The 23,479-nt window shown below is 40.1% G+C and overlaps 1 protein-coding gene across 1 annotated transcript in view; it reads left to right on the forward strand.

The window, feature by feature from the left end:
* Positions 1-23,479, forward strand: part of lrmda (leucine rich melanocyte differentiation associated) — a 238,599-nt gene that overhangs the window by 190,038 nt on the left and 25,082 nt on the right. Inside the window, exon 6 of the mRNA XM_011484417.3 lies at positions 8,109-8,193. Coding sequence (XP_011482719.1) covers positions 8,109-8,193 — 85 coding nt within the window. The remainder of the gene's footprint in view (positions 1-8,108; positions 8,194-23,479) is intronic.

Below are 23,479 nucleotides of genomic sequence, written 5' to 3' on the forward strand. Positions count from 1 at the left end.
TGCTTTGGAAACGGAGCAGAGATAAATCTCCGAGCTCATCCCCGCCGTGGGATCCTCACTGTCTGATAAACGGTCCAAGCTGAATAAACAACCACCAACCTCCCACCCCCACAAACTCCCAACCCGTCATACATTACGAATAATTCATTCCGATCGGGAGCTCGGTTTAAATCTGGATAGTTTGTGTCTTAAATGGCAAAGGTGCTTCCGTGATCTCTATCCAATGCTCCGCTTTTGATGAAATGCTGCGCAGGCCCGGGTCGACGGACATTTTGTTCCGCGGCCGTAAACTTTTTATTTCCTCGCTCTTGTCCTCCCAGCATTTTTTACATAAATATTCCTCATGTAAATGTTTCAAGTCCGTGCCGCAGCTCCTGTGCAGATATTGGCTTGTCTGCGAATTTATGACAAAGTTTAGACTCATTCACGGCGGGTGACCCCTGTGGGGGTGAAAAATCGCCCCCCATCTCCCCCCTGTTTGGTGTGTGGATGTGATCACGAGTGCATTTTCACTTAATTAATTGGCCGTTTCTGTTGACAAGAAATTTATGCAGTAATAATTTGCTCGAAATAGATGCAGAGCACAGGAAATGAGATATCCATCAGGGCGCTCGTGTTCCGCCAGCTGCACCGCGGCTAATATGAAAGTATTTCAGGCTGCACAGACCCTGCTGTTTGCGCAGTCAAGATTATATATACCCACGATCCATTGCCTGCCTCACAGGCGCTCATGGAGGTCTATGATAACAAAGACTACATGATTTATGGCCTGCTGTGAAAGCAGAACTTGATGAGATTAAACAATTTCATAGCATGAGTGTTTCTCAGAGGGCCCTCTGATTTGTGGCAGCAACACTGACAGTAAATCAGGTTTATATATCTGAAAGCATGCTCAGCAAAGAAGCGCAATTACTGTTTTTGACAGCTACTTTTTATTTAATTCTTATCCCGGCTTTGTCTCTTCTATTCGCGGCCTGTCACGCAGCCCCTCACCTTCATAAGTCCTTCTGAGGGGAAGGGTTGGGAAAGTCAGGACTCTGCTATCGCGTCTGCACAGAAAAGGCGGCGGCCAGGGGCACGCCGGTGGCCACCAGCGGAACAACGTGTGTATGCGGAGAACGAGGGGGGAAGCACTTCATTCTTTAATGCTTTATTTACCTGCTGTTCTGTCCTTGTCAGGGTAAATGGAGTAAGCAGAGTGTAATTAGAGAGCAGGGCGCTGCTCCTCGCCATAAAGATGACATGGTGTAATGATACAGCTTACCGGCCCACAGAGGGTTCTGTCTAACGAAAGAGGATCTGGGTCGCCCGCTTGTGACTTATGATAGGTGTGGAAGATGACAGCCTCACCGCCGCATCACAGAAGTCGCAGACATGGATGTGAGAAAGTGCTTGAAAGGTTGTCAGGGAGTGGGGGGCGGCGGAAGTCAGAAATTGATGGGAGAGCATACCAAGTTCTGTATTTACAGGTCAGTGTGTAGTTATTTTTTTTAAATAGATTATCTTAACGATGGTAATAATGGATTATCATTGCAATATGTGCTCAATCACAACACCTCAGAGTCCATTTTAGCTGCAATTTTAATCAAATATGATAAAACTACTGTATATCTGCACAAGTATTGAAACATCTAAGTCCACATGCCCTCATGTGTGTTTGTGTGTGTGAGGGCGTTTTAAAATGAGTCGGTGCACAAATTTGTGTGTTTTGAAGTTGCGGTTAAATGTTCGACGGGTGTTTGTGCGTCTGTGTCCTTGGTTGAAGATGTGAGCTGTGCATCTGTCTGCATCATCCCATATCTTCCCAGAAAACATCAAGAGATCTCATTATTTCGACACATCTCAGGTTTTTTTTTTTTTTTTTACTCTCCTCTCCGTGTGCCTTGAGTCAAAATTAGTTTTCATTCCCTCTGTGATCTTACTGACTGAAGCAGGCTCAAAGTAAAGAAAATCGCAGTCTTCGTAGCGGGGCTGAGTCAAACACACACTTCACACAGCCGCAGTCTGAGCTAAGCATTGCTAAGTAACCTTCACATTTCACTTGTGTAAAGAGCTAATTTCCTTTAAGTTCACATGTCACTTTTTGTGGCTGTTTTTGTGGGTCCTCTTCAAATGTCTCTCAGTGTCTAATTGCATAGGAAACATTCTAGACAAGCCTTTGACAGGCCCGCTCGGAGACTCTTCAATTATTTAACATCCTACACTGTAGAAAACAGCTCTGACGTTAGCTACAGCCCCTAATCGGAACAGAAAGCTTCATGATATGTCACACTTTGGAGTTGCTGCACTTTTTTCTCTGTTTGTGTCTCTTGTTTTTGCTAAACAAGCAGCTTTAAAAAAAGAGGAACTCCTGATGAAAATTACCAGAGAATTCTGCAATTTTTTTTTGCTTTTACAAAAAAATTAAAAATATACCGTCTTTTTTTCTACATTTATGTGCGAATCTGCTAGTGTATGTTACCTCCTTTTATGTCAAATCAAATGAAAAAGGTCAAACTTTACCTAGAAGAGGAAAAGTCCCCAGCTATTTGTCTTGCTGTAGTGTTGGCTTTAAACCGCAGGACTTTCACAAGAAAAGGTCAAATGGCTTCTTAATTTTCAACCTGAAAGCAAACACAGCCTTATTACAATCTGTGAATCACTACTACAGATGATTAACATCCCACAAAACATGGCCTGCGCGGCCGCACACGCAACAGCACTTTTTACTGCTGCCGGTTCCCTTCATGTGCCCCGCGCCCCGAGCGAGACATCAGAACAGTTGCTCTTGTGATCACTGATCATATGATCCATTTACTCAGAGCGAGTTCATTGAAGTGAAGCTGGTTAATCATTGAACGCTCGCTCAGTTAGCCATTAGAAAAAAATAAAAACGGTGGTACGGATCACGAGTGCAGACGCATCAAATGTTCCTCTTAAGAAAACAAATTGTTTCTTTTTGACATCAGCAATTTAAAACCTTTTTACAATGTTTTTACTGCCTTAAGCCTCAATCATTAACATTTCAGCTAAAAGCCGTGGAAATATTTGACTAGTGGGAGAAAACATCTTGTTAGACAAAAGCTTCTCTGTATCTGATTCAGAGTTTAATGTGGTTGCAGGGGCGGAGCTACAGGGGAGCAAGAGGGTCAACGGCCCCCCCAGCAAAAAGCTTTCCCTTTCCAATTTTAGAGTCAATTTTAGTATCATTATTGACAAAGAATAAGAAATAATCAATACAAGCTTCTTTATAACAATATTAATTAATGTCATAAGTCATGAAAAACATTTTTTTCATTTAAAAGGAAGTGGTTGAAACAATGAAGGCTTGTCAATAAACATGGTTAGATCTTTGTTTAAAAATGGCAACAACAAAAAGAGTCAGCTTATGTTCGATAGAATTGAAGCATTTTTCTCTTCATCCGCACTATTACACGCTGTGTGTCGCCCCCCAGCTATTGCTACTTATTCATTTTTCATTGTTTATTTCTAAAAGTGCTGCATTGTTTGCAACCCCTCCAACTTCTGAAGTCTGGATCACAAAAAAAAAAAAAAAAGTCCCATCCAGTGAAGGAATAAACGTGTCACGCCGGCATTAAATGTTGACTCAAATAAGTTCACAAGTTGTGTCTCCTCTGATCTCTAACATGATCAGAAAGCAGCACCAGTTTATGGAGACAAGATGTGAAAAAAGTTCCATGCACAGACACAAAAGAAATATTTTGATATAGACCCAAAGAGAAAACATATCAAAAGACATTTTTCTACATGTCTTTTGCAAGCACAAAAAGCAGAAACGGTGTCAAGAGAAAACAAAACAGAAAGCTTGTTTCTTCCAACAATTGCTTTAAGCTACAAAGATCTCCTTGAGTCCCTAGCCTCCTTTCAATGTCAGAAGACAACCCCCCCCCCCCCTCCCTCCTCCTCTTCCCCCCATCGCTCCTCTTCATTTCTCTCTTTTCCCTTCTCTCCTCTCCGAGGCAGGACAGGGCCCTCTTTGCGCCCTGATAGGTTGCGGGCTGATGCTTAGCAACAACATTCCTGTGCCCTAAGTAGCAGTAAGCCTCTGGCTGAACTCTTTGATGTGGCTGTCAGGCCACATTTATTTCCTTTTAGCACTTTGTCTACTTGTCCAGATGTATAAGGAGATAAAAAGAGCTGGTGTTTACACTGGTCTCCCTCTGTAGCGTGGCTGTAATTAGATTGTATTGCTGGTCAGTCTTGAGGAGGGAAGATAGGAAGTGTGTCGGGATAAGCTGGTCGGACGGAGACTCCGTAGCTGCTGGTGTGAACTAGTTTCTGTTCTTTACAGACAACATCATAATCGGGTTTTAGAGAATTCTCTTTCCGTCTTCTGAGGCCGGCACGATTTGCCGTAATAGAACGCCCGTCGAGATTCCTCTACAGACAGCTAACCTTGCAAAACTTTCGGAAACTTTGTGGCAGTTCTATCTGAAAAACATCTTGAAGCTCGTCAGCCATCCCTGACTCACTTCTCAGCGTTGCACATTTTTAAGATCCCAATCGTGGAGGTGGTTGTGTGTTCCGCGTGGCTCTATTTCAGATTTGCCTTTCTTCTCTTTCCACCCCTCCCCTGTCGCGCTCTTCCTGCCGCCCCTTCTCTTCTCTTCTCTCCTGGTAATATGTTGGAAGTAATAATCACTTTTGCCTCTGGGTTTATCAGCATTTATTCGCATAACAACACTGAAAAGGAGAGGACAGGCATCATCCGTGTGATGCATTATCCAGTACGGGAATCATCTTTCATAATGACATCCAACAGTGCTTCCTCTCTCCGCCACCTTTTCCTTCATCTCTTCCTCTCCCTCACTCACACCCTTTCATTTTTCACTCCTGTCTTCCACTCCCCTCAGTCCACTCTTTATTATGGCAGGATCCACGGTTCTCCCCAGCCTGTAAATTTGTGCCACATTATCATAAGCTGTGGTGATAACTCACGTTGCACAGAGACAATAATGATGTGAACGCTCTGCATATGCCCCAGGCCCAGCAAATTAAAACAATGCTCAGCTTGATGAGCAGACTAATCTGGACAGCAGAGAGACTGAAGAAGACGAAGAAGAAGAAGAGGGGCATCTGGGTGGCTTATATAGACGACACAGCAGCACCTCCCTCTGGTCAGTGGAGGTGAAACACTGAAAATTGTCAGCTGGAGAAAGTCAAAAGCTTTAAAACATTTGAGAGAACATACACTTTTATAATAAAAGAAGACATTTTTTTTGCTTTTTTATAATAACGTTTTTGCACCTTTTAGAGATGCTTGATGGTCATGCAAACCTTTCTTCCAAATTCTTCCCCACCTTTGTTTGCTGCTGTCTACTCCCTTTGTAAGGTCATTCATTGATTCAAGTGAGGTGGTCCAATTGTTGAGGGCTGTGGAGCAAAAGGGTAAATGACTAATGTTTTGTGGGAGAAGTTTGGGAAAAGGAGTGACAGGAGGCACAGATGCTGAATGGATGGTGTGTATGATCAGCAGCCAAGATGGCGAGGACGTAAAGGAGTGGTCTCATGCATGGCGTTGAGCCTGGGAGGTCGGCGGTGTTGGAAACAGAAAGTTGAATACAAATGGGACTATAGCTGAGGGTTTGTAGTAGAACTCACTTAAAGAGGTGGTGAACTTAAAGGGTAATTGTGGGCTAGCAGCAGGACGAAGAGGTGCTTTTGAGGGCCGAGTGGGTCCATAGTGGCACGGGCTTGTGATCTATCAAGCAGATCGGGAAATCAGGCAAGTAGAGTAGCTGCTCTGTGATCGCTCAGGAGAGCATGAACATAGATCAGAAGGAAGCAGTTTACGATTCCTTTATCACTCACTTTGAGTGGTGTGTGTTAATGTCGGGTTTTAGAGAATTCCTTTCCGTCTCCTGAGGCCGGCACGATTTGACCGCAATAGAAGTGTTGATTATTTTGGTTTTGGTTGGGCTGTTGCCCCCCCCCCCCCCCCCCCCCCCCTGCAGCACTGGACAATCGGACTGAGTTTTCCTCAGTCTGAATGGGCTCCGTGCTCTGAGCAAAACAACTGGACCAAAACGGCTACCGTAGCCGGGCATTATGGGATGTTAACAAAGAAGGAATGTAGCAACCATGACGATAAGACACAGCAACTCATTGAACTGTGTTTGAATGAATGCAGGCTCAATAAAACAACTTTAAATGTAATACTCATTGCTTCTCACTGTTTTCCCAAGAATCTATATGTTATAAACATATAGATTATTGAACAGATGTTCAAAATTAGTCACCAACATATAACATATAATTTAGTCACCAAAATATTAAGTTTGAATAAATAAAAATATCAAAGCATAGCACGGCCATCATTCTTTCTCACATTGCTTTGCCCCACCTGGCCAATGACTGAAGAGATCTTTAGTCACATGGTTTTGTTTACAAGCTTCGGTTCCAAACAGGAAAGTCCGCCTGAAGCAGTCTGAATTCAGACTAACCGCAATGTTCAGGACTCGGTCCGGACCAACTGACTTTTACAGTCTGAATGCACACTTAGACTCAACAACTACTGCTTCCTTAACTATTGTGGGTTATAATCAAGTGTTGCTTTTTATGGGCTGTAAATGAGAGCAGAACCGGGTCAGTGTGACGTCACCCATAGAAAATGGTTTAGTTACAACTTAATAGAGTCAATTAAGTCATTTGTGCTGCCATGTTGGGGCCAGACGATGTCAATAGGTATTGAGTGGTCCAAATTGATCTGAGTCATTGTTCCAATGGTAACCACACTCCCCAAACAGGGTTGTGCTTGTTGGGCTACTACTTGAAACCAAGCTTAGGAGAATCTGTCAATCAAACTTTTGGGGGCAAATAGGCACCACATTATTTATTGAGGCATCTGATTGGCCAGGTTATACCTTGAATAACTTGCAGTACAGAAAAAATATCCCAAAAAATAAACAAGAAAAAAACGTTATTAGTGCAAGAATGGTTATTCTAACAAATATAATGACTGAGTAGCAAGCTGTATACTTCTTAATAGAACTCTATGGGATTTTGGCTTCTTGGACCAGCAGGTACTTCTGATTTGGAATACAAGGAGGGGAGGCCTCACTCAGTCCAGTTCTCATATACAGTCAACGATTGATTTACTACTTATTTATTTATTTCACCCACAATTATCAGAGAAAAGGGTAGTAAGTCTTATATTTAGGTTTAAACCTCCTTTGATAGGTTCTCTTTCAAAACACTGATTCCATTCCAATCAGTTTATTATTATTTTTTTTAAACTACAAAACTTCAGCATTTATTTAGCAAATCCTCAAAAAGGCTTCTTTTTTACAGTTTTTCTCTTCAGTGTAATATGAAACACATGCTGGCCAGACTCTAATGCCTTTCATAGATGCTATCTGAAAGCACATTATGTGATCGTTTTCGATTCTCTGGGCTCTCTTCACCACATGAAGAATATGGTTCTATTTAACCGGTCGAACCATTCCATTTTTCAAGGTTATGCGCAGGCATGTAGAGGAACAACTATAAAAGTGGAGAAAAATGCAGGTCCAAACCATCTCTAATATGTATTTGTCAGCTCAGTCACTTGCGATGATTAAAGGCCTAGTAAATTCCTTCCTACAGGAAAAGAAAGTATTTCTGCAAAGGCATCAGATATCTCTGTGTCGTGATAAACTGCTCCCTCCACCAGCTGAAAGGTTAAGAGACGGAAGAGGATGTTTTGGACCTTGAGAGTACACTGAAGAATAACAATGGAGATACTCTTGACCTGTTTCTGAAGGGCTGTTTGTGAATGAATCTTCTAATTTGTCTTTTTCTGACTTTTTCCCAATCAATAGCACGTCTTTGCTTTAAATTTACACTAGGAAACATTAATTAAATAGAGCTGATCAAATTGCATGAACGTATAATCCCTTGGAAAGAGTTTGGGAAGGTCAGTATAAAGCCTGCCGATAATGAAAGCAACGCCGTCCTCCCCTCAAATGTGAATAAAACCCTTAATCGATCTCACATCACTGCAGCTGCAAGATGCGTCTGCCGCACTTTTACAAAATTTATTACGTATGTCGTGTTTTTGTCATTTGAAGATCTACCAGACCTATTGTCCTCTCAAAGATGGCTCTTTTTGTTGGTTTTGTTTCTCCTAGGTTCCTAATGAGGCGGGATCTGGAAGCTGCTCGTTGCCCTACACCCCTCTACCCCGAGGATCCAGAGATGCCAAGAACCACAAAGGTAATGCAAATGCAAAAACTCCCTTTTCTGCTTTAATGTTTTTTTTTCAGCCAGAAAGTCTATAGTTCTTAAAAAAAAATAAGATGCATCAGAAAACATAAAATTAATGAACCCATGGATTATGTAGATGGGAGCCGTAACCTTTATAGATGCAGAGAGTGGGAATCTGTTGAACTTGAGACAAAGTTGAAATCGAGTTATCCACCACTTATTGAACCCTATTCCATCTGCACGATGTGTTGATAGTGGGAATAGTTTTGATCTTAAATCTTAGTTGAATGCGTGGGAGCACATGTACAGGACTGAGCATCCTTGATCTGCTGATACCAGACATTGATTAGGCCTCGTATTGATCTGGTGTTCATGTAATTATGCAGCAGAATCTTCATATCTAATGCTTCACTGCAGAAAGAATGCAACACATTCATTGAAATCAAACATTGTTCTGAATTATGTGTGAAGGCCATCTGCTACTTTTGCAACAGTTTTCCAGCTGAGATTGAAGTTCAAAGACCTGAGTTTCATTTCCATAGATTTTTATTTCACCATGTAACATGAAAGAATAAAATTGTTTTATCAATTTGCTTTCCAAAACCTACATTTTTACATTTTTAAAGATGTTTTTTTTTTAAATTAGATTCATAAAAACGTTCTGCACCATTTAAAAAATTAACGAGCTTTTGTTTTAAAAGGGTCCTACATCTATTTTGGAAGCATATTGGTCCAGGCATCAAGTATGTGCTTTCTTTGAAACAAGCCCCTTGTTTTCATTTGGAAAATTGCAACATTTGATGGGACTTGCAATTTCCCAAATGACCACTAGAGGCTGGTTTAAAAAATAAGCTGTTTGCCAATGACTACCATAGTGAAAGTCGAACATTTAGAGTTAGAATTATTAAAGTTGTGGGGTTTTTTAATTGACAGATTGAAAATACATCAAAAGTAGAATTTATTCTTTTTTTGAGTTTTCTATAGCTCAAGTTTAAAACTTGTTGGGTTGGGTGGAGTAAATTCTCATCGATATGTCTAACCCACTTCTGGCTAAATTTTTTTCATTCAGAATCCTGATAATAATGTCCTAAACAGGTTCAGCAGATTGTATAAGCAGCAGTGGTCTGGGGTTGCTCTAGTTAGTGAGTGTGATAGCACTACTGATTAAGTTGCATTTTTAAAGTTTAAAATGAAAACTCTGCATTATTGGAGAAATATTCTGCTGAGTTTTTAAAATAAAACATCTGGTTGGGACTATGCATGTGGTTGAACTCATAAATCCTGGCCAATGGACAGCACTCAAACCCGCTGTTCTAAAAGACTCAAGCCTGGATGAAATTGAAAGTTGTACTCCAGACATGTTATATCATCTTGCATATCACTTTTTTTATGGTTGTGTCCAGGCTTTTGATGCAGATTCACTAAACCTGATCTGAAAAGTTGGCCACTTAAGCCTCGTTTCCACTGAGTGATCCGGTCTGGTCCGCTTTAGAATGGTCCAGGCAATTCCGGCAAGCATTTCCACTCAAAGTTTGACCATCACGGCGCATCCTGGACCTATTGCATAGATTTGCATCATAGTAGCTACAAAAAACAAAGATGGAGGTCATCCAGCAGCTCATTTTTTTCCTGCTTGACTTTCGGTACTTTGTAATGTACAATTGAATGTTGTTTGAGAGAAGATGCAGGCGGCAAAGAGGAATACACTGGCTGGTTTGAGACTTTCTTTTGTCATAATGACCTTCCACCAATCAACAGACTTTATCGTGTGACAACAGTAGCTCTGCCCTAACTGGTCCGATCTATTTTTCTATGGACCTACAACCAGCGGGTGCCCAAAAATGGTAGGGTTCGGTCTGGCTTAATGGGTTCATTTTAAAATGGAAACACTCAAAATACCGAACCAAACTGGACTATACGGTATTGCTCATAAAAAATAAGAAGTACCGTAGAAAAGAAAAACAAATCAATGTATTACTTGAGGTATGGATTTTGATCATTAATACTACTTCCTAGCATTGTTACTAAGAGAAAAACAGTTTATTTTTGAGATACATTGACAGATTTATATAAACCTGAAAGATGGAATATTGGTAATAGTATAATTGTTATGATTTACCTACTAGAACATCATTTTGTCCTTTAATGTAAAGTAATTGGTTATACTTGATAAGTCCTATGTCATATAAAAGCTTTGCTGATATGCATATAAAGTGTTACAGACCCCTTAGACGTTAGTTAAAACTTTAATTGATTAAAAAAATCATTGTGTTTCCTTTAAGAAGAGATTCAAGAAGCTAAAAAGAAAAAAGGTTTTAAAAGCTGCAAATAAGTATAAAAGTACTAGTATTGGCATCCTCTGCTGCCCCCCTTCCCTCTATGGCTTTTATATATGAACATAGATTTACCCATTTAAACGACTTAGGCACCAGCTTTGTTTTCCTTTTTATTTAACAAACCGATTATATGCGTAGGAGTGTAGCTTGTTTCAGCGGTGAGTGGCCCTACGCTGTGCAGAACGCAGGAGGCTAGTGGTGCCATTTTTAGTGCCATGGACAGATCTGTGTCATAGAAGGCAGGGTGGCGGCTCCTCTTATCTTATGTAAGGACACAAAGCCTTGTGCTTTGTCAAAATAAGACCTGTTAAGAACAGCCCATTTAAAGGTGAGAAGACCTGACACATGAAATATTTTTCCCCTCTGTCGAAGATCTGAGCAACAGTGACAGTCGCCATTTGTTATTTTTATGATGCAGCGCTGCAGTCTTAGATAACACAGCCCTCATCTTCGCCCTTCACCTCCACTTCATGTCCCTGTCTGAAGCCTCGCCGGCCGCTCTTTCTGTTGCCCCGCGTTTTTATCTACTCTTCTTAAAAGTTGTTGGGTTTTCTTTATGTGTGGGGGGGCGGTCACAGTGGGACTGTTTAAGGAAAACAAAGCAGGGCTGCTGCAGAGAAAATTATGGCGACAGTAAACTAAAGCCTTTAGAGTTAAATCTTCCAAACAAAGAACAGAAGTGAAACAATGTGCAACAATACCTTATGTACCGTAGTTCACTGTAAATCTTGTTTCAACACACATGGTGAATTAAATACCCACTCCAGTTGGTGGTTTTAACATGTACTTGTGCCGTATTTCTCACATTTAAAGATTAAAAAATGTGTTTCTGAGTATTTCTTTATTCAAATGGCTATTCTGATGCATTCACTTGTAGATGACTAGATCCATGTCTATCTTTGTTTTCTGGGATAGCGCCAATATTGCTCGGCATTAGGTGTGAGGGGCTGTAAGTTAGCAGGAAAGCATGTAAAGAGCTGTCAGTCATGGGTAATGGGAAGTGGGGGCAGGCTTGCTCCATGTCAATGTTCCCATCCACAAGTCAGAGGTGAATTTCTACCTAGTACTGCCGCTTTGCAGAAACTTTTTCCAAGCAAACGACTCAAGTTTTTCATTTTTTTATTTTAGCTAACTAATCATAATAAAAAGACCGATTGGAACGCTTAAAAATAGATCCAAAGATGATTGGGTCTTTAAACTTATTTGTTTCTTCATTCAAACGTCTTTTCTTTGGTTATATTTGTTGTAAGTTTAGCTTTTTCTGACATGCTAAGCCCTTATTTTAGCCTCTAATAATGAGGGATTCTACAATAAAATCCACTTTTAGGTTCACCTTCAGTAGACTATGAAAAATCAATACAAAAGAGTTAAAAAGCTGAAACTGTCTATGCTGACTTTTGCAGATGCTGTCAGATAAGCTATATTTAAGACATCCCCCTCCTGGTTGCGTGGATAGAGCTTTTTCTTCCCCCTTTCAGTCGTCTGTACCTAACCCCACCACCATGTCACCTGAAGCCCCAGAGCCAGGGGTGTCACAGCTTATTACACCAACGCATGAGCTCTCAAAGAAGGGCAGCATAGGCAGGTCACAGAGGGAGGGGTAGGAAACAAAAACAGAGCTCCTGTCTGGTTTGTTAGAGGAGTTAACCTGGAGGAAACAAAAAGAAATATATATATATATATATATATATATAAAAAGCTAAATTATACTGAAAAGGAGAAAAATAAGTAGTATATACCTTTGAACAGTTAAGAAACAAAAAAAAGAGCTTAAAGACGAGACAGAATGAGACAAAAGACACAGTGAAGGAGGATGGTGGGAGTCTTGTACGTTTTGGCAAAGCCGTGACACAGATAGGAGTGAAGTATGCAGTCTGGCAGAGGGGCCTGAGGATCCTACACTACTGTCACCTTGACTCTAACTCTCAGAGCTGGTTGAACTGCCAGCTCAACTCTGAATTTAGCAGACCAAAATGGAGTCTCAGCCTCAAGTTCAGTGTGCCGCACCACTCAGTTAACCCCCAACTGCTGACACCGGGACACCTCCTGTGCTACAATGACAATGTATTGGCCCAACCATTTAGGCAGATGAAGTAATGCTTAGGTAAGAAAACGTTAAGAAAACGTTTTTTTAGCTGTTGTCAGTCACGGTAATGGCGGATTATTATCGGCAAATAAAACATTCAGAACGCTTGAAGAATTATGCAACAGTCCAAAATGCATCTTTTTTTCCAGTTTTATTTATTAATTTGACATTTTATAATATTATTGATTTTGAAATCCTACATATCACAGTAAATATCATGTACTTTTTTCAGTATTATGAATCGTTTATACAAATATTAGGGCTGTGAATCGATGCTTAGGTGGTGATCCAAATCAATTGTCAAATCAAGATCAACAATTCAGATATCGAAACACAATTCCTACTGTTTAATCTAAATATGTCTTAATGGTTACTATTTGTTTGTCTTTTTACTTGATGAAAATTTAATGAGTGTTTAAACACAATCATTTATATCTTTATTTCAAACAGGAGATCAGAACAAGGCATAATGGGTGAAAACAGAAAGATTTTAGAAAGAAAGAAACGTGCTGGGGGTGTTGGCGGGGGGCCCTGCTCGGGGGGGCAGCGGCGCTGGATGTGCTGCCCATCTGCACCTGGGGCTGGGATCGGCCCTTCCCTGGCTCTGGGACGGGACGGGACAACCCTCTCGGGGCCCCTGGTCGCTCTGGGTGTCATCCGCTTCGGCTGCGGGGTCTGGGGTGGAGCGGGGTGGGGGGCTAGTCGGCCCTGTCCTGTGGGGGGGGGGGAGGGGGGGCCATTATTGGTACGGGGAGGGGGGGCTGACGGGTCGGGGTCTCCACTGAGGCAATCGGTGGTTGCCTCGGCCGGTTGGCTGCCTCGGTCCCGTCAAGGCCTGACCAGAGCTGTTCTGTTTGTGAACACTATCTATTTTGTGTACATGTTGACATGTGGACATTTTTGCAGCTAGCAGGTGTGTTGATAACATTTGAGTGTGTGTGTGGACAGGCCCCGCCCTTTTTGTACTACATTTGAACCGTACCGTAATGATAAACAACCAGTAAACCTGTCTGCTCTATGCTGCCTCATGGTCTTACCCCCCCCCCCCCCCCCCCCCCCCCTCTCACTATCACCCCCCCCCCTCTCTCTAACATCCCTCTCTCTTCCTCCCTTCTTTCATTTTCCTTCCGGTCCAACACCAAAGATTTACAAACATGGTTGAAATTAATAAAGTTTGGCCTCAATTACAAAAGGGGTTTATTCAGTTATACCTTTGGTTTGTCTGAAGATTAATAACCCCTCTTGTTAAAGTAAAATATGTCCAACGCAAGAGGCCCTCAGCTCTCATCTGCCTGCCTAGCTGTTGGACAGGACAAGTTAAAAAAAAAAAAAAAAAGAAACGATATTTGTCACTTTATTCAATGTTGCACTCTAAAGTTTTTTTGTCAACTTCCTGGTTAACTTCGGCAGTGAAACAAAACATAAGCATCACTGCTGCTTTGGATCATTTTAGAGCAAATCTTTAAAATGTTCTCGACCTTCCAGTAGATCATTGACAAGAAGATAATAAATGAAGACACAGAAACGCTCCAATAAAAATGACTTCGTTACACCGATAGAGGAAATTATTCATAGGGGTTTTATAATAGTCCTATATTCATATTCATTGTAGTTTTATTCTATTCTTCTGTTCTTTTTTTATTTTAATCCATTTTTTTTTACTTTTATGTATATTTTTAAAATATTTTTAAGAGTGGTAACTACATTTTCTGAATTGTATTTTTCCTAAACTATTTGATTTATAAAGATCACAACATTGCAAATATTCATACTTATATTTTCAGAAACAAATTTTGAATGTCCGATTCTTCGGATACACATCACAGCCCTATGTCTTACAACATCAAACCATTAGAACGACAGTTACAATGTCTGACAATTGTTTTTGCTCTACTCTACTAGATTTATAAGGGTCGGGACATCGCAAATATTCTTGTTCATATTTTTGGAAACAGATCGCAAAATATGCGATTTTTCTGATACTTGTTACAGCCCTATGTATTACAACATCAAAATATTAGAGCGATAATTACATTTTCTGAAGTGTATTTTTACCCTACTCTACTAGAATGATTTATATCGCAGCTTTGAAAATATTAATTCTCATATTTTTGGAAACAGTACACGATGATGTGATTTTTCGGATACTCGAGTATTTCTACTACACTTTCTTAAATTTATGAAGATCGCAACGTTGCAAGTATTCATTCTCGGATTTTCAGAAGCAAATCGCAAATATCCGATTTTTTTGGATACTTGCTACAGCCCTATGTATTACAACATCAAAACATTGGAGAGATAATTTTATTTTCTGAAGTGTATTTTTACTATACTCTACTAGAGTGATTAAGATCGCAGCTTCGCAAATATTTATTCTCATATTTTTGGAAACACATCGCGATTGTCTGTTTTTCCGGATACCCATGTATTTTTACTACACTTCCCTAAATTTATGAAGATCGCGCGTTGCAAATATTCATACTCAGATTTTCTGAAACAGATCGCGAATATACGATTATTTGTATACTCGTTACAGCTCTATATTTTACAACATCAAACCAATGTTTACTTTCTGGTATTTTTGGGTACGAGCAAACTCTCTAAGGCTTCGCTTTAGCTTCAACAACACTGAACTCCTAGAAAACATGTCTTCCAAGCATGGGCCCCTATCAATGCTGTTGTTCTAGGCCAGCTTCCAGTTACTGTTTATGCATCTTAAACGGCACAACTGTTGTTCAAATCCCAGGGGGAAGGCAGCCTTGAAAGCAGCACAGAAAGGGGGAAAATGAGATGATCCCCATGGGGAACCTCATATTTCTATGGAAGTTAGCTTTTACTACATATGGAGGCGATCTAGGCTCCAACTACAGTGCCGCTCCCCACGCCCCCCCCCCCCCCCCCCCCCCCCCAACTGAACTGAGCAGCGGGAACTGATCCAAGCCAAGAGTAAACTGTTTTACAGTTGCTGCACAACAAATAAACAAACATCTGGAAGCATTCAGATCAGCTCATTAGAAGGGCTCTGGGCTTTGCCAAAAAGGGGTAAATGATGAGGAATGGGCTGTCGTGAAGTTGGTGGAGGCAGGGGAGAGGCCAGATGACAGAGCTGTGGGTGCTAAGCTCTGCCTTTTAGAGCTCAGCTGGGCTCAGAGATATCTACACCTGCTGCTTTTTCCTCCCCTCCTCTCCCTCACCAGACATCTGGATGGGATACATGACTAATGGCTGACTAAACTGCGAGTGTTGAAGCTTAGCGTTATTATTATAAAAGCAAAGGTTGCCTGTCTGCTTGAGGACTTCATGTTCACTTTTCACTTTGTAAAACAGCAAACAGAATCTCAAGACTTTAAAACATGTTAATGCACCAAAAGAGAAATTCCCCTTTGACTTGTTGTTGCTTGTTTATCAGCTTATTGCATTATCTTTAATTGCACAAATTCGTTTGGCTTTTCTATTAGGTTTGCTTGTGTAAGTGAACACACGTGCCTGGGAGTCATTTTTCTGTAAATGAATTGATACATTAGCTCAGACATCTGCTTCTCGGCTGTGTCGTGTCAGAGCACACCAGTGTTTTCCATGCTTATCTTGAGTGATACCTCAGCTCTGTTTGATGTCACTCCGTGGCTACAATGAAAACTTTCATCATTCTGCTGACAATCTTCCCCTTTCTGGTTTGGACTGCCTCGCCGTGTTCTGCGACTGTGGAAATGTCCTCTCTGGAGCTCGGTGAGAAAAGACAGAGCACTTTCAACATCTCCCTTTAGACGGTACGTGCGTGTTCTGCAAGACGTTTCACACCGCCTCGTAATGATTATAACAGCAGGATCTGTCCCCTGATAAACATCATTCTTAAACAAAGGAGTCTTGCTGCCCCCCCCCCCCCCCCCCCCCCCCAACCAAAATGAGCCATATGGAAACGACAAAGTGGAAGCTTTTCCTCCAGATTCTCCCACAGGATCCTTTGCAGGGCTGTTTTCCGTAAGTTGTTGCAGAAAAACAAACTGCAGATGATGTGTGCGCTCAATATCACTGACAAATGACACAGACTGGGATACATTCAGATCTGTCTGCCAGTTAAACGCCAATCCTCTACCTCAGACTCTGGTGGATTCATGTGGAGACATGGCCTTCTTCCCAGGTACTGTGCTCATAAAAAGTGTTCCTCAAACACTCATCACAGCTTGAAGGTTTCATTACCTCACAGCGCTTACAGTTGGTTAACTTATGGAGTTTCCAAGTTTAGCTTTTATGACTTTATGTCCTATTGGCATCTCATACGGTGTCACATAAATCATAGTAGATGCACATAAACTGAACCACAATAATACCTTAATGCGGTGTCACACAGCCACTACGTACAGTTTTCTATCAATGAAGTTTCAGTCTTTCGTGATACATGCGTGATATAAATGATTCATAAACCTTTCTGGCAATCGCCATTCGTGACGGATCTTTACGTGAATTCGGTTTTCATCTGTCTAAAATTTTATGGTCTGTTGAGAATTACGCATTATATGCATATTTTACGTAGTTTGTACACAATTATTGCGTAAATCTTACGCAATTTTGAGTCATTTTTGCAAGATGCATATGCAAATTTGAGGATTTCCACAAGCGTCCCACGAATGTCTAACAGACTTTGCATGTATGTAACACCGATGTATAACTTATATCTTGTATATGGCACGCATATCATGTCAAAATTATGTTATTGACGTACAAATCACAAAGGAATAGCATACAGCAGCGCACGGTTCATGTCTTACGTTGATTTATTTGTTGTTCGTACTTCTTATGTGGTTTTAACGGGGTTCAATCGTGATACGTCTGTGAATATTTCACAAAAAGACATGACCAATTTTCCTCCAGGCAAAATGTTTGAAATGTCATTTTTTGTGGCTGTGTGACTTGGCCTTTACTTTAAAGAGCCACTCCAATAAAAATTGTGTTTTTGGTGCTTTTAACATGTTCTTGTGGTTTTTTTCTGATGATGCTGTAGTTTTCCCACTATAAGGCACACACAATAGCCTTAATTTTCTTTTCAAAAAATGATTTATAATATAAATCATCATATATTTAGATTCATTCTGGTCTACTGATGTCAAGGCAATTCTGAGAGGTTTGGTGGGTGTTATTTTAATTGCGTTAAATGGGGTGGTTGTCTGGGGCTGTGGGCATCCTTCTCCGGTGGGGCCCTGCGTTGGGCTCTCCCGGTGCGGCTGCTCTCCTGGTTGGGCTGGGGCGGTACTCCCTTTCCCCCCGTGCCTCTCTGCTCTCTGTCCCCTGGGGCCTCGCGGCGGTCCTGCTGGCCCTGGCCTGTGTGGCGGATTTGGTCGCCCGGGGGGCGGTTGTTCCCTAACTGCTCCCGTGTGGCGTTGGGGGGGCTTCGGCTGCCGCTGCTGCTGCGGCGGGGGTCTTGGTGTGGGGATGGCTGGGCACTCTCCCTCCTTCTTTTCACATTCCACCATCCATTTTAGAAGAACATAAACACTCACCTGAGCACTGGTGTTAGCTCACCTTTGCACTAACAGTTTGCGTGATTGAATGAATGAAATATTTCACACTAGTTGGTTTTAAGGCATAAGTATGCGTGTGTGAACACTATCTGTTTTGTGTACATGTTGACAAGTGGACAATTTTTGCAGCTAGCAGGTGTGTTGATAACATTTGAGTGTGTGTGTGTGGACAGGCCCCGCCCTTTTTGTACTACATTTGAACCTTACCGTAAGGATAAACAACCAGTAAACTTGTTGCTTTATGCTGCTTCATGGTCTTATCCCCCCTCCCCTCCCACTATCACCGTCCTACACCCCCCTCTCTCTAACATCCCTCTCTCTTCTTCCCTTCTTTCCTTTTCCGTCCGGTCCAACACCAAAGATTTTCAAACATGGTTGAAATTAATAAAGTTTGGCCTCAATCACAAAAGGGGTTTATTCAGACATACCTTTGGTTTGTCTGAAGATTAATAACCCCTATTGTTAAAATAAAATATGTCCAACACAAGAGGCCCTCAGTTCTCATCTGCCTGCCCAGCTGTTGGACAGGACAAGTTAAAAAAAAAATTGTCAAAAAGACTAACATCATTGTAAAATACTTCAGAAACACAATCTCCTGAGCTTCGACAATATGATTCAACGTGCAGATTGCATTCTGGTCTATAAAATCCTTCACGGTCCGGCTCCTCCCCCACTTCAGGACTTTGTCAAAAAAAGACGAAACAGAAGCACCAGAGCAAGTTCACACTCTACACTTCCATCTTTCTCAAAACATTTAAGATTGTGGCTGCTGGAAAACCAAACTTGCACTCACAGCTAACACTAGGGACAATGCCAAAAAACTGTTTCCTAAACAAAAGTCAAAATAAATCATTAGGGGGAAAAGTGCTCATAGTTGTCATAGTATTGTTCTGATTTTGGCGACTTTATTAATGTATACTTTGGGTAACTATGTATTTTAAACCATTTTAAACTTAATCTAAGTTATGTTAATTTTATGTCATTTTATTTTACGCAATCTCCTGTTACCAATGTACTTTTTTACTATATTTAATATATTTTATTTTATCTATAGTCTCTTGGTGGATGGTCATGGTCAGCACGGGACAGAAGATAAATTTACCTTGGGCTACAATCCTGCATATTTACCGTTTTTCTCTATTTTTAGGGCACTTCACACTGTTTTTTGTATGCATTGTCCCTTTAATAAATAAACTAAAAATAAAAAAATATGTAGCTGTTTTACCAACAGGGTTGGGAGTTGGCTTACGTGGCCAATACTTCTAATTTGACATGTAGCGCGTTACAAACAAGTTTTAGAGTTTCTGTGAACACAGTTATTCCAGTCTCAATGATCTACTGTATTTGATTTGTCTCTGACTCGTTTGTCTTGCTCAATGCGTCTGATAGTTTGGTGCACCTTAAATATGATGTAATTTCAAAAAATACACCATTCGTTGATGGTGCGCTGTAGCCGGTGATCACTCAGTTGTCTCGGTGTTGGACTGGTGCGCAGGAAACCAGGGTTCCCTTCAACTAAGTGTTCATCTAGTGTGGGTCCTTATGCCATACAGCATACCTATGTCGCCACAAGGGGGCCCAAGTCTGGGTCTCCCTGTGCTGGTCCCCAGCCCGGATTAAATACAGGGTTGTGTCAGGAAGGGCATCCGTTGAAAAACTCTCTGCCAAACCAATTGTGCAAATCTGTGAAAGCTGATTTCACAAATTTGCACCCCTGAAGGGAATGGGGTGAACAGTGAACGACAACACTATGTCGACAAAATAAAATAAAAAACGACAGTTTTTCTGAAATGGGCTAAAAAGAGGATAATTATGCTTAAAAGACTACTGGGAATGCTTTTAAAATTGATCAAAAGATGATCAGATGTTTAAAAATGTAAACATCATATCGTTTTTTGCTAAGTTTACACTATTAGAATTTGCAATCAAAGTTAGAATTCTGGTTGCTCAGCCATTTTCTTCATGTATATTTCTAAAACTGTGTGAAATCCTTCATGGTCTCTGCACATCTCAGTGCATCACAGTGCTTCCCTCGTATAGGACAGGCTCCATTTCCTTTATCTGAGTCAGATGATTCGATATTGTTCCACCCAGGAGTGGATTTGCTCAGTAACATGAATATCCATTTAGTCCTGGCTATGAAGATAGATGACGGGGAAAGGGGACCAAGCAAGCTGGGCCTGTGATCATTCATAGAAGCTTCACTTTGCAAACACTTCACACCAGCATTCAAAGGCACAAGGGCCCATATGTTTTTAAGACTGGCCAATGTTATTACTAGCCCTGAATATCACCAGGACATTTTTGTCCTTTAGAGACAGGCTATATTAAAATGCCAAGATAACCTCCTCAACTTCCACAACAGGCTTGACTGCCAAAGTCTGACAAGCCATCTCTAAACTGCTTTAAAAAAGCTGCCTTTCACCAAGTGTCATTATCTCTCTGTTATCAAATGGTACTCCTCCTGCAGTGTGTGAATAATTCTGTTTGTGCAGGGTTTGTGAAAGTGTCACTGACACCATTGTTTTTTCTTCTTTACCTTTTGATGTTTTGGAAAGAGTCTCATGAGTGCCATGAGTTCTAAAACTGATGCTTGCTGTATACAGCAGGAATTTTTGGTGGAAAGATGTCAGATTTTGAGCCATTCCAAAGTATTTCTGTTAGTTCTTTTAGTACTGCAAGAAAAGTTAGTCAGGATTTTATTTTATTTTTTTATTTTTTTGATAAACCCTTAGTTGTCTGGGGCCTTTATGAGCTTTTTTTCTGCTTTAATTTATCCTAAAAATGCTTTTTGGTGGCATTGATTAATATCCATCTTTTTAGTCCAACCCCAGCTAATTGTTTTAATGTTCATTTATATGTTTCTGAGTATATTACATTATAATTCCTCAATGAACCTGAAACTGTCCAAAAACTCTATTCCAAGTGAGTGATACGTTTTGTCATTTTTTCTTTTTAAAAATCACAAACAATTTAAACATTTTTTATGTTTTATAATAAAAGGTCAAAAATGTAAAGAAAACTGTTTAAATCTAAAAATCAAAGCAAAAACAAGGTCAAAACACTGGGAAAAATGTCTTCAAAACCAGCCGGAGCCCCACTTAACCATAATGTTCCTAGGATTTATTCCAAGGACTATAACAATGATGTGTCATAGCTTCTCTCATGTTTGTTTAAAGCAAAAAACTTCAAACTTTAAAATCTTTACGTTAAATTTTGAGGGGCGGTGGTATTCCTGCATCATAGTAAACAGACAAACGTAAGTTCAGAGACTACTGACGACTAAAAGGTTGATTTTTGGTCAAAAGTTGAAGCATTTGTATCTTTTGCTGAATGTTATTTCATAAAGTGGACAGTTTGCAGTTATTATACAGGCCAATTAATTGCTGAATTTTTCATTAAAGTCCATTTTATTGCAATAAATTGTCAATTTGACCATATCAGGCTGGAAGCCATGTTTTTTACAACTCTTTCCTCCATTGTTAATCATATGTATGTATATATATATATATATATATATATATATATATATATATATATATATATATATATATATATATATATATATATATATATATATACATATATATATATTCAAATTCTGTTATTTCATTTGCATACTTGTCTATTTAAGGTTTTACTTGCTTTTGCTAAAGTGTCAAATACACGCAATTCTGCAGACTTGTCCCAGGCGTCTTCGAAAAGCTGTTTGGAAATATTGTTCCCCCTCAGTTGCATTGGTCATTCTTAGGACAGCTGCAGAACATAAATCATTCAAAGTAAAAAAACAAAAAAACAATTTGAATTGTGGTGAAAGGCTGTTGTCATTTTGTGTATTCCATCGCCATCGTTTTAGGAAGGCGGTGGCAGATGGTTGCCACTTGCTGTTTGTGCGAGTGCACCTTGAAACAAAGGAGTCAGTGAGGAACCAGGATCCATACATGCGTGCTATCGCTCATTTTGATGAATTGTGATGAATAGTCACCGGGGACTGAATTAGATTTTAGTGAATCCTGAGGCTTTGTTGTTACTATCACCAGAAATGTTACATAGTATCCCATCCTTTTAATTGCACGATGAAGGAAATTCACAGATTGAATAAGGTTTGAGGTCAATTTGTTTATCACTTTGGGTTATGGAACAACGTTTGTCATTCAATTTTAGTGTGAAGGGTAAAGATCTGATTGTGGATCTAACAAATTAATCAATCAGACGGATGGCATATCTTAATTATTCAAGAAAGTGGATCTTAATTCATTTAGTTGATTGTTTATTGTTTTGTTTACTAAACCAACTTGGTTAAAAATGTCGGCCAGAGATGCACACAACTACATAATGACTCACACAACAATATAAGGTATCATTTGTAAAAGAGGAACTTCGGAATGTCAAGAATAAAAGTTAAAAACTTTGCAGTTATTTATTAATTTGTTAAATATTGGAAAAATATCTGTTTAACCCTTGTGCGATCCTAGGCACTTTAACGTGGGGAGTTGGGTCATCTAGACCCACTCTGAACCTTTTTTCTTCAATGATTTGTGATCTTCACTGGTGTCCATGGGTTACATGAATCTTTCCACCTTTATCCACCTTTGTCATGGTAGGGAGAACACGTCAATGGGTGGGGTCATCTAAGATAGCACAAGAGTTACAACCACATGAGGTAATTCAGATTCCTAATAGATTTGAAATTTTAATGGTCACCATTGAGTTTAATTGACAATTATTATTCGTACAAATAGAACTTATCTTCTGGAACACCTATTCTTTTGCAGCAAAGAAACCTCTACTAGTTTTTTTATAAAAAATTGGGTGTCGATAAACTTGAGCCGTTTCAGTTTAAATGTTATTGTGTTGAAATGAATCCCAGAAAGAGTAAAGGTAAATCGTAAAACACAAAAAAAGCTTTATTTAATTGCATGTATGTGTATTGGGGGGTATCAAGATAAATTGATTTCTCGCCCCCTTTAAACTCACCAGAAAATTCAGGTAAACTGCATCAGCATCAATGAGCATGAGTTTAAATTTTGAAAACATTTTTTTTATTTTATTTTTGCTGCTCAGGTCATCTTTAGACCTGTGCCTCTTCTATGGCTCAGGTACTGAAAAAGAGTTCAAGGAGTCCAAGTCCAAACAGCCAATCTGTCACTTTGATTTGCTTATTAAGTTCCTTTAAAAAGACAGAGCAGGTTTTCTTATCATCATAATGTAACTTGACAAGTTATTTCACCATCATAATTTGATTCAAAAATACTTTCTGGCATTTTACATCGCCAGAGGGCAAGATGGCTGAGATGATGGAATCTTTTTTTTTTGCTTTTTGTTCCTGAACAGAAGAATTTGGTTATATGTGGGGC

Source organism: Oryzias latipes, chromosome 15 (assembly GCF_002234675.1).
Source record: "Oryzias latipes chromosome 15, ASM223467v1".
Taxonomy (NCBI): Eukaryota; Metazoa; Chordata; class Actinopteri; order Beloniformes; family Adrianichthyidae; genus Oryzias; species Oryzias latipes.